This window comes from Diabrotica virgifera, chromosome 8 (genome assembly GCF_917563875.1).
Source record: "Diabrotica virgifera virgifera chromosome 8, PGI_DIABVI_V3a".
In the NCBI taxonomy this organism is placed as follows: Eukaryota; Metazoa; Arthropoda; class Insecta; order Coleoptera; family Chrysomelidae; genus Diabrotica; species Diabrotica virgifera.
Window position 1 is genome coordinate 196,720,668 of NC_065450.1, and position 17,250 is coordinate 196,737,917.

At 34.3% G+C, this 17,250-nt stretch overlaps 1 protein-coding gene and 1 long non-coding RNA gene across 2 annotated transcripts in view; one reads left to right on the plus strand and one right to left on the minus strand.

Annotated features, from left to right (window-relative positions):
- Positions 1 to 5,438: 5,438 nt before the first annotated feature.
- On the minus strand, positions 5,439 to 8,164 carry LOC126889254 (uncharacterized). The gene is made up of 3 exons (XR_007699970.1): positions 7,660 to 8,164; positions 7,407 to 7,601; positions 5,439 to 5,620 (listed from the first exon to the last, which is right to left on the minus strand). It is a non-coding gene; the product is annotated as an uncharacterized LOC126889254 (long non-coding RNA).
- A 38-nt stretch (positions 8,165 to 8,202) lies between these two features.
- Positions 8,203 to 17,250, plus strand: part of LOC114334539 (symplekin) — a 64,201-nt gene continuing 55,153 nt past the window's right edge. The window contains exons 1-3 of the mRNA XM_050657353.1: positions 8,203 to 8,633; positions 8,691 to 8,887; positions 14,130 to 14,519. Of these exons, the coding sequence (XP_050513310.1) occupies positions 8,601 to 8,633; positions 8,691 to 8,887; positions 14,130 to 14,519 (620 nt within the window). The 5' untranslated portion in view covers positions 8,203 to 8,600. The remainder of the gene's footprint in view (positions 8,634 to 8,690; positions 8,888 to 14,129; positions 14,520 to 17,250) is intronic.

Here is a 17,250-nt window from a genome sequence, read left to right on the forward strand (position 1 = left end):
TCCATAAAAGTACCTATCACATCATGAAAATATGGGAGGGAGTCACTGATACACGAATAAGTGAATAATCTGAAATATTACATTGTAAGGATACGCCGCGAGCACTCACCGACAGCTTCACCATCCGCGCAGATGCCCCACTCATTTCCACTTCTCCGAAACAGCACAGGCAGAGGGATACTTAAGGAGGCCAGCGAACGGAGATTCTCCACTCTCGTCTTGAATCTTAAAGCGACAGCTCTGGGCTCCACTACCAGCCAAGCGAAGTGAGCGAGGCAGGCCGACCTGAGTAGCGAGACGCAGTATACTGACGTGATCTCGCAAACTGAGGTAGGTCGACTTGAACAGCGAGGTGTACCGGGGTGAGGTAATTCGCAGCTCATAATTAAACGGTAGCAAGTGAAGCGAACGAGCTCCCGATAAATTTATATATTTTAATCGCGTGACTGTTTTGCAACTTACACCGCGGTGGGGTGTAAGGATATTTCGTTTTGTTATTAATTTTGCTTTTCTTTTGCAGACGTCTACCCGGGGAGGACTTCGTTGCAACGGGACGAAAAAAAGAGAATTGTATTTGGTTTTTATTTTTTTTATCTGTACATAATTACCTACATTGAATATATTTATTTTGTTTTAACCTGTCTTTCTCTGAGTCTGTCATCTTAAAAGAACTATCCGTCACAAGATACCTAATCAATTTGGCTTTATGAAGGGCAGGTCAACAACAGATGCAATTTTTATTATAAGGGAGGAAGAATACAGGAATTAAGAAAAAAACGCTCATATGATATTCATTGATCTTGAGAAAACATATGATCCGAGTTCCTCGAGAGATTCTGTGGTGGGAACTCATTAAAGGCCGCGTCCCACGATCAAATAGTTTGATCAAACTGGTTTGAGCAAACTGAGAAGTGACAGTTAGTGACGTCAGATCCTGAGTGTTCATTGTGGATAATAATGAAAAATTTTAATTTTAAATAAAGTACAAACAAGTTAGACAACTCAATACAAAAAATTTGATCAAACTAGACTGATAGTGAGAGCACAGATTTTTAGAATTTCAAAAAAACTGCAATTGTGACGTCACTTTGACGTACTTCCTCAAGTACGTCAAGTTTGCTCAAACTGTTTGATCAAATTATTTGATGGTGAGACGCGGCCTAATAAAGAAAGTCTGCTATTAATAGAAAGAGGGAAAGAGACTGATAAATTTCATGTGCAAGTAAGATTGTACCAAAGCTCGGTGCTTACATACTTATTATTTATTCTCATTAGATTTGGATCAGATAACAGCGAAACTACAGGGTAATAACATTCCCTGGTGCTTAATGTATGCTATTCTTTTTCTCATGATCATCTTTCAGTGCGTCACAGTTTTTCGATTTCTTTCTAACGCATTAAATTGTATGTGACAGAAAAAAAGGCACGTCAGTGATTACTTCTAATTCTGTGATTATTCTAGTTGTCGATAGATGGCGCCATAATTAAAAAAAATTATTTTTTTTTAATTAGATAATAATATTACAAATATAATCTCTATAATTTATAAGACTATACAAATCAAAGAAAATACCATTTTATAAATGCAAGAAACACATTTGATTTGTTTTTATTCTAAATTGAAAATAAAATGTGACAACTGTCAGATTTAACTAAAATGTCATGTTAGAATAAATGTCATAAATGTGTATTATCACGGACTTACCCTTTTTCTTATCATTGGTGACGCACTGAAAAATGATCATGAAAAGGACAATAATGATGTAGTGTTAGTAGGGAATAGTGAAAGCAATTTAAAACAGAAACAATAACAGTGGAGGCAAGCTTTAGAGGAAGAAGGTTTAAAACTCGGTAGGACAAAAACAAAGTATTTGCATGTTCCTTTAAAGATGAAGTTATTACAAATAAAATGATAAATTTGGATGGTAAAATGATTGTTAAAAGAAATAGTTTTTAAGTACCTAGGATTGGTATTACATTATAATGGGGAAATATATGGAGATGCATGCAGTAGAATTAGGGTTGCATGTACGAAGTAAAAGGAAAGCAAGTGTGTGACAGAAAAAATCCAATGAAGCTGAAAAGAAAATTAGTCTATCAAACTGCCACAAGACCAGCTCCATGGTCCGTGTACGAAACTTACTGTTGGGCAAGTAAAAATAACGAATAAATGTGGCGGAAATGAGAATGCTTAGATGGATGAGTGAAGTGATAAAGGATAAAATTAAAAATGAGTATATTAGGGGAAGTCTAGTGATGGCACCAGGGGTGAGAGCACGCCAAATAGAATTCTATTTTGCTGACGTCACAAAATCGAATTTCACAATGGGAGAATCGACGGTTGCTAGGCAACGTGACGTTACTAAAATAGAATTCTATTTGGTGTGCTCTCACCCCAGTTGATGCCAAAATGAGAGAGCATAGGTTAAGATGGTTTCGTCTTGTTCAACATCGAGACATTAGTCACCCAATACGATGAAAAGCTGAATTTTAGTGCCCCTATCACTTCTATATTCATATAGGTATAGTTATATTTAGTATTATAATACACCGCCCGTTTAATTAAAAGGTGGTTACAAATTAATATCGAACATCAATACACCTATTTCAAGCTTGCCATATTCAAACTTAAAGTAATATATCAGGCAAACATTTCTTTCAAAGAAAAGAATAGGGTACAAATCAGAGAGGGATCTAGACATTTGTCTTGGCAGGGGAAATTTGTTTTAGGGTTGGGAACTTCCAATGGAACGCCAACCAAAAGATATAAAAACACAAGCTACATAAAAGATATAACTTATATACATTAAATTCGCTTAATTTTCCTAACTAGCGTGTTTATTGGGTTGAATTTGTCTGTCTGTGGTTTAAGTCTCATGCTAGTTAATATATTTTTATGTTTCAACCATTTTTTTCTTTAATTTTGGACCTTGTTAGGGGCGGTTTCCCCATTTTCACTTCCCGTAGATCCGCCACTGGTACAAATTGTTAATTATTTGCCATAATTCTACAGAAGCTAATAAGAAAACATTTTTGTCATATAGCAACTTATACATTTTCATTTTTAATATAAATGACGACAAAGCTATTAATTTGTCCTTTCAATGGTTTCGTGTGGTTTCGTTCTAATAGGGCTTTTCATTCACAGTCATTTGTTTCGAGCTTCTGTCATGTGTCACATAATATTAATATATCTACGTCATAAGTTATTGATATATACCAATGATACAAACCAAAGACGTATGGCGTAGATATATTAATATTATGTGACACATGACAGAAGCTCGAAACAAATGACACAAGAATCTACAGGTCGAGCAAGTCTTGTAAATTTCACGATTGCGAGCCACGTTTCACGCAACCGTGTTTGCGTACTTGTGTTTCGAGTTGCGTGGTCGTGCGGAGTTATATTTACCAATTCGCGCAATCGTACTTGAGACGCTGTGTCAGGTGAGGTGTTTGAAAATTTGTGTAACTTGATTGCTTGATTCTGTGGTGTGAAGGTGGTTAAACTTTTGCTTTATTTTTTTTGTTTTGTTTGTTTTTGTTGTTGCGAATATATCGCAGAAAGTTTTTAGATGAAGTAATTGTATGATGAAGATAACACAGAAAATACAAGACGGCAGCATACTTTGCAAAACAATTGTTACAATTTGAAATCAACAATTTGTTAAGTTGTTGTCTTGCAGGTAAAAAAAGTGACTTTTTAAAAAAAATTATATCTTGGAAACTAAAAATTATTTTTATTTATAATTGAAACATGTAAAAGTATAGTACTCTCAAAAAAATTTCAGCCAAAAATATTCATTTTTGTAGAGTTGACTGCAATTTTTCGACAACAGCCCTTTTTTGTAGTGAGCAGCATAACAAGTCCAGTCTCACCTGAAATCAAAGTTTCTTGTAGTTTATACCTCTGGCTAGTGAATGAACAAAGGATTTTTTATTAGATGAGGTCATTTTTGTTTTATAAAAAAAACTACTTTAAAAATGAGAAAAATTGGGGTCAAAAATGTGTTTAAACTTATGTAAAATCTTCAAATTTCATTTTTTTTAATTCCTTCGTTCATATTCTAGCCAGAGGTATAAACTACAAGAAACTTTTTGATTTCAGATGAGACTAGTTATGCTGCCAACGCAAAAAAAACTTAAACTCTACAAAGATGAATATTTTTGGCTGAAACTTTTTTTGAGACTACCTTAAGTACTATACTTTTACATGTTCCAATTATAAATAAAAATAAATTTTAGTTTTCGAGATATAATTTTTTTAAAGTCACTTTTTTTACCCACAAGACCTATGTAACCCCTTAAAAAAATGTTTGGAAGAATATGTTTGATGGCCAAGATGCATACATATATTTAGAAGGAAAGTTCCTGATTTCTGTAGTATAATACATAATACCGAAGAGGAAGTAGCCCTAAGCTCCGGACTCCACTTGCGATTTGTAGTTGTGAAGATTGAACACATTCTTTCAAATAGAAGTCAATCCATGATTATTTAGTCACAAATGGATTGACTTGTATTTGAAACAATGTGTTCAATCTTCCTGATTACAAATCGCAAGTGGAGTGCGGCGGTAATAACACCAAAATATTCCATATAGGTCCATAGAAGGTACACAGACATTGAAAAATTCCTGGAATATCCCCGAAAACATGTTCCCTGAACATCCCAGGAAAATCCTGTGTCAGCATTTTAAACATTACCTGAATGTCTTATTGGAACATTCCATGAATGTCCACGAATGTTCTCTGGACATTCAAAATATATTTTGTAGACATTCCCTGGATATACCAGAAATACAGTGATGAGCGCTCTAATAACCGGCAAAATAGCACAAAAGATGTATTAAGTAGTGAGATAAAAAGACATGAAACTAGTTGAGCTGGGAAATTTAGCGATATTAACTTATACATTTAGATTGTATTGATTGTGTACCACCTTCAGACGTATCAGACGAGTTTGGAAACTACCACTGTCACAGTGACAGTTTTAGTTGATATACTCCTCCGATATGTGTAAAGGTGGGATCAATATAACGTAAATTTAAAGGTTAATTTCGCTAAATTTCCCAGCTCGACTAGTTTCATTTCTTTTTATCTCACAACTAAATATGTTGCCCATATTTTGCCGGTTATTAGGGCACTTATCACTGTACATCCTTGCTGATGTGACAATACCTCCTATCTGTTTTTTCATGAGTTTTGTATGAGAGATGGAAAAACATGCTTTAAGGTCACCTCCTGTGTTCATATGTAAGTTTTGACTTGTTTTGTAGTTCATAGATAGTTTAAACAAGTCAAAAAATATCATATGAAAACAGGAGGTGACCCTAAGACAAGTTTTTAGTCTCTCTTACAAAACTCATGAAAAAACAGATAGGATGTATTATTACATCACTGACGATATGTGGCCATACCAAATAATACATCCTTGATAAATATAAACATTTTTATTGAACAAAATCTTTTCATACATTCTTTTAATGCAATTTACTGATATTCCTAAATATTTCAAAAAAATGTGTCACATTTGCTTTGTAAACCTTTCTTTTGCCTTTCGTAGCCACATATTCCGTTTCCTTCCTGGTTTTTTGTAGACCACTTCTCTCAGCTGATTCTAAAAAAAATGAAATAAATGGTAATTTTTCAATCCTTTACAATTAACAATCAGAAGAAATATTATTTACAGATAATGATATGCATAATAATAATAGGTTTGTTCTAGCATCAGTTTGAAACCATCAGCGAATAGTGGACCAGCGCGAGTAGAGGGGATCGCACTGGTGACTGTATTATGTTCTTTTACTGACCAACTGTTTGCTGATGGTTTTTGACTAGTTTGACTGTTTGCTAGAACAAACCTAATAATAATAAATATTTTGTATTTTGACAATGACATCTGATGTGGAAGTCAAAACATTAATAAAATTATTTTTTCAAGTTAACTTTCACATGCGCGTCTTAAAATTGTACTTTTAATACTTATATCATAAATAACTATTAAAACTATCTTAAGAGGAAACAGTATCGATCAACAGGTAGCGAAAATGTGTTCCAAGATTGCGGCTGTAATTTTGAATATTTTTCAAGATATTTGGCACACATATTCGTAATATAATAAAGAATGGCGGTACAGAGCCCAATTTGAAAAATATATTATTATGTGGAAATTACTCTGTAATTAAATACAATATAAAAAAAAACGAGCTTGTACCGCCATTAAGAGAACAAAAAAATACACTTTCTTCAAATACAACTTTTTTATCAGATTTTGTGTTATTTTGGAACTACTAAAATTTTTTATTTCATTAGTAGTTCCAAAATTACACAAAATCTAGGCATCGGATAAAAAAGTTTATTTGAAGAAAGTGTATTTTTTTGTTCTTCTTAATGGCGGTACAGGCTCGTTTTTTAAATATTGTATAATTACAGAGTAATTTCCACATATTAATATATTTTTCAAATTGGGCTCTGTACCGCCATTCTTTATTATTTTACGAATACGTGTGCCAAATGCCTCGAAAAAATATTCAAAATTACAGTGACAATCTTGGAACACGTTTTGGCTACCTGTTTATCGCTACTGTATTACCTTAAAACATTGTAATTTGCTAAACCAGTATATTTTACTCTACTACTACTCTACTAGCTACCTCATTTTCCACTGTTTCTAAAGACTTGTTTACATGGGTAGAGTTTTGAGGAGAGTAGAGTAGCGGTAGTACTCTACCAAAAATGGCTTGATACCATTCACATGAGGAGAGTACAAGTATAGTACTGATGCTAGTATAGTGAAACCGATTTTTGTATTTTTAAACACTCTTGATTATAAGTGCACCTTAAATTCTTAATTTTTTGCTTAAGCTCGTTTACTCCAAAGCCCCCTTTGCCATGCTTTCGACGATTTCATCCTCCGCAGCTTGCTGCAAACTTTTATTTCTGTAGTATACACTACCTAAATTCCATAAACACTGGTATTCGCCGTATTATAGCTCTACAAGTTTTAAAGTTTCATCTTCGGTGAACTTCATTTTCACTATTTACACAAAACACAATTCCAGCCAGAATGACAGCGCCCCCATGTACTCTCCTACCTACTCTATTCTGCCATAATTGAGCGTGTTCCATGGGTAGAGTGTGCAGCCGAGTAGACATTTTGGCAGTAGTGGTGGTCATAGAGTAGTTACTTTGCCATAGGTTGCTAGTCACTCTACTTTAACTCCAACTATACACTCTACCAGCTATTCTACTGTGCTGAGCATTTTTACAGGTAGAGTTACTCTACTCTATCAAGTACTTGCATCATTACTCTACCTGTGTAAACAAGTCTTAAATCTACTGAATGAAAATCTACTTAATCTTAATCTACTCTTAATGAAAAATGTCTAAAATCATTTACCCACCTAGTATTATTGTAGAATTTAAGACAGTCCAGTGCCTTATAAATAATTTCAATATGAATATTTTTTCCTTTAATTCTCCTTTGATACCACTCCATTTTAGATTTTGGGGAACTTATTTCATTGTGTTTATAGCCCATATTTATTGAAGGAACCCAATCTGGAGATTGTTATTATGGATTAAGTCGGCTGGTTTTCCTATAAGATTAAAATGTTAACATCTTCAAAAATCGTTACTGTTGTAATTGTAACTTACCAGATATAAAATGATTACAGCAGACAGGACAGGAAAATTTTCATTTCGCTAGTAAAACCTGTACATTGTATTGCATTTAACCATTGTTGTCTCTCAGATACCTTATTTAGTTCAGTTTAAAAGTGAACTTTATCTTGACTTTATCACAATTACTTTGCATTTCACACTTCAAAACACACCAATGAAGCATATTATCTTCCTAAATTAATACTTCCAGAGAAAATGTTAAATTAATCTTTGTACAACACAAAATTACAAAGAAATACAACTAAAATTATCTAAAACTCATTAAGAACAGATAGAATAAGATTTATCTTTTACACCCAGTAGCCATATTGACATATTGATTTAATTTTGACAGCATGTTGGAACGGATTTAAATTTGATAACTCCGCACGACCACGCAACTCGAAACACAAGTACGCAAACACGGTTGCGTGAAGCGTGGCTCGCAATCGTGAAATTTACGAGACTTGCTCGACCTGTAGATTCTTGTACAAATGACAGTCGATGAAAAGCCCTATATAAAAACAAAATTAGAAATCCGAATTGTGTAATGTGTGTTGTCGATGCAGAGGGGGTGCCTTAAGAATGCAATATTATTCAACTCATAAATAAAAATCGTTTTAGAAAACGAAGAAGATATTATGTGAATGAAGTTGATGTTGAAGTCTCTTTTTTCCTTGTCTATAACCTTGTCTAAGGTTGAAGTTGAAGATATTTGAGGTTATGATGCATATATGTTGATATGTTGGAATGTAAAGCAAAATTAAATTTTGAATCCAGGATTAAAAAGAGAACTAAATTTGTATACATTTTAACAAATCCTAAGTAATGTATTTCAAATTTGTTAGTTCTCTATAATTAATATCTTTACTTTCATCTATTATAGTAAAAATAAAAAAAATCTCATCCTGTAACTGTATTTAAGTATATTTAAAATGGATTATGAAGATATGACCGATGAAGAACTGGTAACAATAAAATTTCTTTATTGAATTACTCTAAAAACTATAATTATTATTTTTTAGGTCGTCCAGTACATAAATGACTGTGCTTATGACTCAAATTCTTCTTTAAATGTTCAAACTTTCTTCAAAATTCAGGAGATACTGCTACGAAAAAGCCCTCACCTAATATCGAAATATTTACAGAATGTCTTAAACTTTACAACCACCAAAAATCAAGATATAAAAAAGGCTTTGGTAGGATTTATAGAAGAATTAGTGTAAGTATTAACCCTCCACTGGACAGGTGAGGCCATATGAAAGTACACGAAAAGAAAGGGGTACAAAGGAAGGGTTAATCGAGTTATTGAAAAGTTGATCCTTTTTAAATTACCTCCTTGCATGTTTTTAAAAGAGTCAGACTTGATATATGAAATTGTGTAGAATTTTGTACTGTTTACTATCCAACTTCATAGATTGATGATCATGATGGGACACTTTATTAAACTCATTCGTTGCCATCTGACGCCTTAGTTTGTTTTGTGTGTGTGAGTCAGCTCATAATCTGTGGAATTACATAGGGTTCTTTTTCTAGTGGCGCCATACGAAAGTGACTGAATATAAGGCAGCAGCGAATGTGTTAAAATCTCTAATGTTTGTTATAAAATGTATAGAGTTTCCATCGAGTTATTTACAGTTATTTCGATAACCTCAAAAATGCCATTTGAGTAATGGAAAATGATAGCATGGATTATCCAAGCACATATGGACGGCGCTATGCATAACTCGACCAAGCGCCATTTCTTTAATATCGAGATAACAGCAGATTCTGGTGACACATAGCTAAAACTATCTTGGAAAAAATCCCTGTTATTGTCACGTTAACGGTTACTAAGAAAAACAAAATTAAAGCAAGCGACATTAAGCCACTTACCATTAAGCGCCCATTAAGCAACTAAGAAACGAAAAACTTTGAAGCCATTTATCTCAAAACTATATTTTGGTGCTTGGTCGAGTTATTCATAACGCCGTCCATATAATCTAGGTTCTACTTAGGGATAAATAAAAACACGATTTCAATGTTTTTTTGTCTGTATTCTAAATTTCTAAACAACAGAAACATGAATTATTTAGTATTTTTAGAAGTGAGACCTTAAAAAACATAGGTCTAACCTACTGCGCACAGAACTGTACATATAGCTGGTTGCGGAGAAAACCCTTTCATCCTGTGTACTGGTCGGTTTTAAGATCATTAAATAGTCATAGACCATGGACAAATGATCGCCTTTCACTCCTTTGGTCTCATAAATGGCCATTTCCTTTTCCAAAATCTTTTCGTAATCTTTTTGAGTTTTTTTGGTTATAAAAGTTTTCTCTCTCTCACTCGTTTCAATTTAATTTTAAGTTCTTGTTCCAGTAAAATTCACGGGCTCCGGATTAGTTAGCCCATCTTCTTCCATTATGTCCTCTTGCACTGGATCCACAATCACTTGTTTATTTATACGACTCAACAAATTTTTTATCTCTTGTTGCTTTGCATTGAGGATGTTTCGGCATGAGGAAATAACCAGGATTGTTTAGTCCTTCGCCATACTTTTTTGGATTTTGTAAGTCCACTAATGTACCTGTAATTTCAGAGAGGCACCGTTCCACGATTCTGTTGCGTAGTGCTTCAGATATATTGGCACCCAAGGCTAGAGTCCTGGCTATTTAGTTTGTCTAAGGCAAATTTCATGATTGTGTCAGCCGTTATCAAAGTCAACTCTCATCTGCAAAGAGCTTTTATAGCCTTTTTCACCGGTTAAAAAGTGGCGATCAACTCATTGAATATTGACCATTCGCCAGCAGAGAATTTATCTCTGAATCAATGTCTATCAACGCTTTATCGATGCAAACTTTTAGGCTGTAGAAGCTTTTCAGCATAGTAAGCTACTGCTAGCGTCATAGAATGACAAGTTGCCGACTCACGGCTTTGAATAAAGAGGCTAATGAAGACATTAAGTAACTTATTTCAAATTTCAGATTCGTTTATTCATGTCAATAACACAAGTGTTTAACACATGTCAAATAAAATTACACAAAGATTTGGACGCAATACAAATTAAAAAGATGCACAATACGACTAAGAGTATTAATAACATTAAATACTAACATTAAAATCACATTAAATTTGATTACATTAACAATGGACATTGCTTAAAGTCATAAAATCCTAAAATTTAAATGCAAGAAATTCCTCATTACTATAAAAAACATTTTCTAACAAAATATCTTTAATTGTACTCTTAAATTGATTTAATGGAAGACACTTTAAACTATCTGGAAGTTTGTTGAAAAATTTAATAGCCCAGTATCCTGGCCCAGTTTGACACCTCCTCAATCTCCAGTAGGCTGGCACGAGATGGTGTTTATATCGGGTGTCATGTTGGTGTATGTTCTCATGGGTTTCAAAGTGCGCCCCTCCCCTCTTGATAAACATTAGGTTCTCAAGTATATATAGAGATGGAACAGTGAGAATTCTTAGGGACCTATATGCTTGCCTACAATCATCCCTATACCAAAGACCAGCAAGAACTCTAACTGCCTTACGCTGCCAACCAAAGACTGTCAACATTTCTGCTGAATGACCCCAGACTAAAATGGCATAGGCTAGATGAGACTGAAAAATTGCATGGTACGCTGTTATTAAGACTTTATGTGAAACATTAGATGCCAGATTCCTGAGTACAAACAGATTTTTTGCTAGCTTTTTACTTAGACTGTTGATATGTTCACCCCATTGAAGCTTGGGATCTAATAATACACTCATACCATCATTTACATTCTGTGTGTCTCTGAGAGAAAAAACAACTCTGTTGGTTTTTGCTGCATTGAGCAGTAATCGGTTTACGCAAAACCATTCATTGGTCACTGACTGTGCAGACATAGAACCCTCAAGCGACTCCCCAAGTGTATCAGTTGTAAAAGACACTGTGGTGTCATCGGCGAAGAGTGTGTACTTTGCATTTGTGTTAATGCTCGTAAGGTCATTAATATAAATTAGAAAGAGAATGGGTCCCAGAACAGAGCCCTGGGGAACCCCAATATTAACAACACTCTTTCCCGATAACACCCCAGAGACCCTCACAACCTGTGTTCTGTTTTCTAAGTAAGATTGAACTAGTTTTACACTGTAAGGACAGAAGTTGTATTTTTTGAGTTTTTGCAAGAGCATTCCATGATCTACACAGTCAAATGCCTTGCTCAAGTCACAAAACAGAACAGTATTAAACTGCAACCTATGAAAGGAGTCTACAATATGTGAGACCAAGTCCAGTATGCCAAGTACTGTGGATTTGTCCTTTCTAAAACCGAACTGAGAGTTTGAGAAATAGTTATTATTTTCAAAAAATGTGGTTATTTGTACTGCCATAGCTTTTTCAACAATTTTAGAGATTATTGGAAGCAGCGAAACAGGTCTATAGTTTTCTGGATTCTTAACGTCCCCTTTTTTATAAATTGGTGTAACAATTGCTTTTTTAAGGACTGATGGAAATTTATTTTCTTTAAAGCATAGATTTATTAGTTTAGTGAGTGGGCTTATAATAATATTTTTAATCATTTTAATAAGGTTAACATTAAATCCATATATATCATGGCTATTTTTATTCTTCAAGCTGTTTATTATATCCCTCGTTTGATTAAAGGTAATTTCAAGAAATGAAAAGGTGTTTGTATGATTGACATAATTAATTTTATTAATAAAGTCAATATTTAATTTTGGAATGTCTTTAACTATATTAGTGGCAATTTGGGAAAAATAATCATTGAACTGGTTTGGCGTGATCTTGTGATCTTCTAATGAAGACCCTGATTTTCCTCAATATTTGTTTATCATGTTCCACATGGTTTTCTGTGGATTTTTTGAATTTAATATTATTTGGTCATTTGACCTCTTTGGCTTTCTTAATTTCATTGTTATATTGATTTCTGAATTGTTTAAGTATATGATGGTTATTATCATTTTTATGTTGCCTATCAAATTCTTCTAAAAATTTTAGATGTTCCCGCATTGCCTGTAGGTCATTTGTAAACCATGTGATTTTTTCAGATTGGTCTGATCTTACTCTATATTTTTTTTGTGAAAAAGATTCTAAAAAACAACTTTCAAGAATATTCATAAAGTGACAGAATTTTAATTCAACATCAGTGTTATCTTCATAGATAAAATCCCAGTTTACTTCCGATACTTTGTTGAAAAATATGTTCTTACCTTTTTCAGTTATAGGCCTAATAAGCATAGTTGTCTCAGTAAAACCTGTAACCTATTTTTGAATCTCAAATTTGACAATCTGGCCTTTGTGATCTGAAAAACCAGTCTCAAAAACCTCAGCAGAGTACAGGGGAAATCCAGGATCCATGAAAATGTTATCAAGACACTTATTACCCCTTGTTGATTCATTTATAGTCTTGACTAGGTGAAAACCTTCAAGAACGCCTTGAAGTTTACGGGCACTTGCATTGTCAACAAGATAGTCCACATTGAAGTCCCCAGCAACAAGGACTTGTTTATTTGGGCTTAATGTGCCTAGAACTCCTTCAAGAGAGTCCAAAAATATGTCAAACGGGCCAGAGGGGCTATGGTATACTGCTAAAACTAACAAGTTAAAATCTTTTAGACATATACAACAATATTCTATACAAAAATCAATTATAAAAGTGTCATTATTAACAACATTAAAACATATAGTATTTTTGACGAAGATCGCAGAACCCCCTCCTCTATTTTGTGACCTTGCCGTGTAGTTGGCCAATCTGTAGCCCTCAATATGGACTGTTTGGATTTCCTCGTCTGCCAGCCAGTGTTCTGTAAGGCATAGAATGTCAACATTCTTGTCCTTGATGCATGCCTCCAAGAGACCAATCTTATTTCTCAGTGACTGCATATTGAGATGAAAAACACTAAGAGGTATTGGAGATTCACTTGAGTTTATATCTTCTTCATCTTTTGTCCCTGGTGGCTCTGGATATTCATAAAATGGTTGACTGAGATCCCAATTGGCCAAAGGGACGTATCAACAATTTCATTTGCCTGATCTGTGGGAACTCCTAGCTTGAAGGAACTTCTTTGATCATCCTTTTTAGTGTACATTTTCTGGCAAATAAACCCTGCTTTCATTCCATTCTCCATTAAATGAGCCTTAACGGCTGCCGAGTCCACTGAGGGGTGGAAGCCGGTTACAAAGAACCAAGTTTTGGGGACAACAATTTGACATGTTTGCGGATCCAGCACGGTTTGCTGCATCCAGCATGTAAAAAAAGCGCTGGATCCAGCTGGATTACCGGATGCTGGTTCCAGCAATTGCAATCTCTAGTTCTACTGTTAAACGCTACTATTATAGAAATACACAATGGATTATAGTTTAAGACATTTTATGTCATTTTTATTTTTTTCAAAATTTTTCATTTTGGTCCTCACAGGCCTCACCTGTGTGTTTGTGTAAACAAAGTTAGAATGTTATACTGACTTAGTTAATGTTTTAGTAAAGTGAGGGAAGCATTTATTCCAAAAGTTATGTTAACTTTACACATGTTGCTGTGTGATGAATCTGTAGCTGTTCAGAAACGTGTCATTCAAGCAACAATTACCATCTACAGGAAAACTTTAGCATGGCTGTGCCAACCGCCCACAATCACTCAAGAAATGGAAGAGGCTTGGAAACAGCTATGTGTAATAAAATTAGAAATAGCCAATATGATAGACAGTGATAATGACGGTATAAGAACTAGTGCTGTGAAATTCCTTGAGTGTGTAGTACTATTACAGACTTATCCTGATGAAAATGAAAACAAAAGGTTCAATGATTTTTCTCTAGATAATGTTCCTCTTACTTTAAAGGTTGCTAGACGAAGGAAACTTGAAGAGGAGGCTAGGTAAGCAGAAAGTTTAAATACATATCGTCGCCTTAATACTATAACTTGATAACTTGAAAATAGTAGTTCTGAAATAAACCGGTTTAAATATTTTAAAGAGATTTGTGCTGCTACTATGATGTCTACTATGATGTTGGTAAGCATGGAATTCAATCTGCAACAAGTAATTGGACTTCGTAAGTCCTAGGTTTTCACCCAAAGTAATCGAAAGTAGAACTGGAAGACGATATTTGAATTTTACGTGTAACTTTGCGTGGATTGATATAAGAATTTACTAATTTTGAGTCATTTTTATTAAAATTTGACATCTGTCACCTCATTTGTCATTCTACCCGGTATAATGGTGGAGGAGTTATATTGCCGGTCGTACGGACCGACAGAAAGATTGCCTAGGTCAAATATCTCACCTTTAGTACCATCCTTGGATTATCAGCTTTCATTTGACACCTCATTTGTCATTCTACATGGTATAATGACGGAGGGGTTATATTCCCGGTCGTACGAACTGACGGAAAGACAACCTAGGCCAAATATCTCACCTTTAGTACCATCCTTGGATTATAAGCTTTCATTTGACACCTCATTTATCATTCAAGCTGGTATAATGATGGAGGAGTTATACTAGCGGTCGTACGGACCAACGGAAAGACAGCCTAGGTCAAATATCTCACCTGTAGTACCATTCTTGGATTATAAGCTTTTATTTGACACCTCATTTGTCATTCCACCTGGTATAATGATGGAGGAGCTATATTCGCGGTCGGACAGACCGCCAAGGTCAAATATCTCACCTTTAGTACCATCCTTGGATTATCAGCTTTCATTTGACACCTCATTTGTCATTCTACCTGGTATAATGACGGAGAAGTTATATTCGCGGTCCGAAGATGACCGACGGAAAGACAGCCTAGGTCAAATATCTCACCTTTAGTACCATCCTTGGATTATAAGCTTTTATTTGACACCTCATTTATCATTCAAGCTGGTATAATGATGAAGGAGTTATATTCGCGGTCGGAGGGACCGACGCACAGACCGCCTAAGTCAAATATCTCACCTTTAGTACCATCCTTGGATTATAAGCTTTCATTTGACACCTCATTTGTCATTCTACCTGGTATAATGACGGAGGAGTTATATTCGCGGTCGTACGGACCGACGGAAAGACAGCCTAGGTCAAATATCTCACCTTTAGTACCATCCTTGGATTATAAGCTTTCATTTGACACCTCATTTGTCATTCTACCTGGTATAATGATGGAGGAGTTATATTCGCGGTCGGACAGACCGACGGACAGACCGCCAAGGTCAAATATCTCACCTTTAGTACCATCCTTGGATTATCAGCTTTCATTTGACACCTCATTTGTCATTCTAGCTGGTATATTGACGGAGGAGTTGTGATTACAGACAGACGGACGTGGATAATACAAAGTTTTCACATTTTTTCAAAATTGGGTGAAAACAACACTAAAATACTGTTCCTTAACTTTTTGGCTACTAATTTATTTAGGGATACGATGCAAAGGGCCTAGCCGGGTAAGATGATGAAAAATGCCCTTAACTCGATTCGAATTGCATATAGGTCAACATTTAGCACATATAGAGAAACTCACTTTCTGAAATTTTTAGCCCCCTAGGTGGTCACGTGACCCACCTAGAGCCTAATTAGGCTTTTTATGTTATTATTTTTTATCTCAGCCACATCGAGAGCTGGCGAAAAACTTTAAATAAAAAAGTTGTAAATGTCAAAAAGTTCTGTCCGAAATTTTTTTTTTAATTTTTGGCGGGAAATTCAAATTTTAGGACGATTTTAAAATTTTAAATGAGCATAAAAAAATAACTAAGACATTCGTTCTCACGAAAAAAATTTATAACCTGTATTTTTGCATAATGTTTCACCCTGAATTTTTTCAGATTTTTAAAATTGGTGAAACATACTTTTAAAAATAAAAAACCGCATTTTTTCGCTTTTTTTTGCTTTTTGGCACAATTTTATACAGGGTGTTTAAAAAAGGTCACACAGTCACTAGTACAGGTAAAAAACAAAAAAATAATTGGGGTTTGCTTAATAAAAAATTTTTGTAATGTCATCCATTTTCAAGATACAGGGCATTGAAGAAAACAAAATTTTACACATTTTTTACGATTTTGCCGAAACTACTGGCAACATTGTAGTAAAATTTGGCAGGTTTTAAGAGGTAGTTATTGTTCATTTTTTCACGTACAATTAAGAATTTTATATTCATCATTGGCGCGCATACGGGTAATGGTCTGAACTTTTTAAAGAAAAAAAGATAGAACGCCACTGACATATTTCAAATTAACAATCATTTTTAAATTCCTCTTTCAATTTGTGACAAAAAATCTATTTTCCCATTTTTTCTTACAACGCGCCATTTTTATGCAAGAAATAAAATATTTTAATCCTTACAAAGTATTCGAATTTCTATGTAAGTTTCTATACATCTACATTATACTCATATGTATAGTATTTTTACTACAAAAGCGATATTACGTAGGTCAAAATTTTTGACGTAAGAGAACTGTCAAAACATTAGAATGTGACTTTTCATTATTGCCATGTTTATAATAAACATGACAATAATGAAAAGTCACATTCTAATGTTTTTACAGTTCTCTTACGTCAAAAATTTTGACCTACGTAATATCGCTTTTGTAGTAAAAATACTACAGTGCGTCCATAAAGTAACGCATAAATTCATTATTT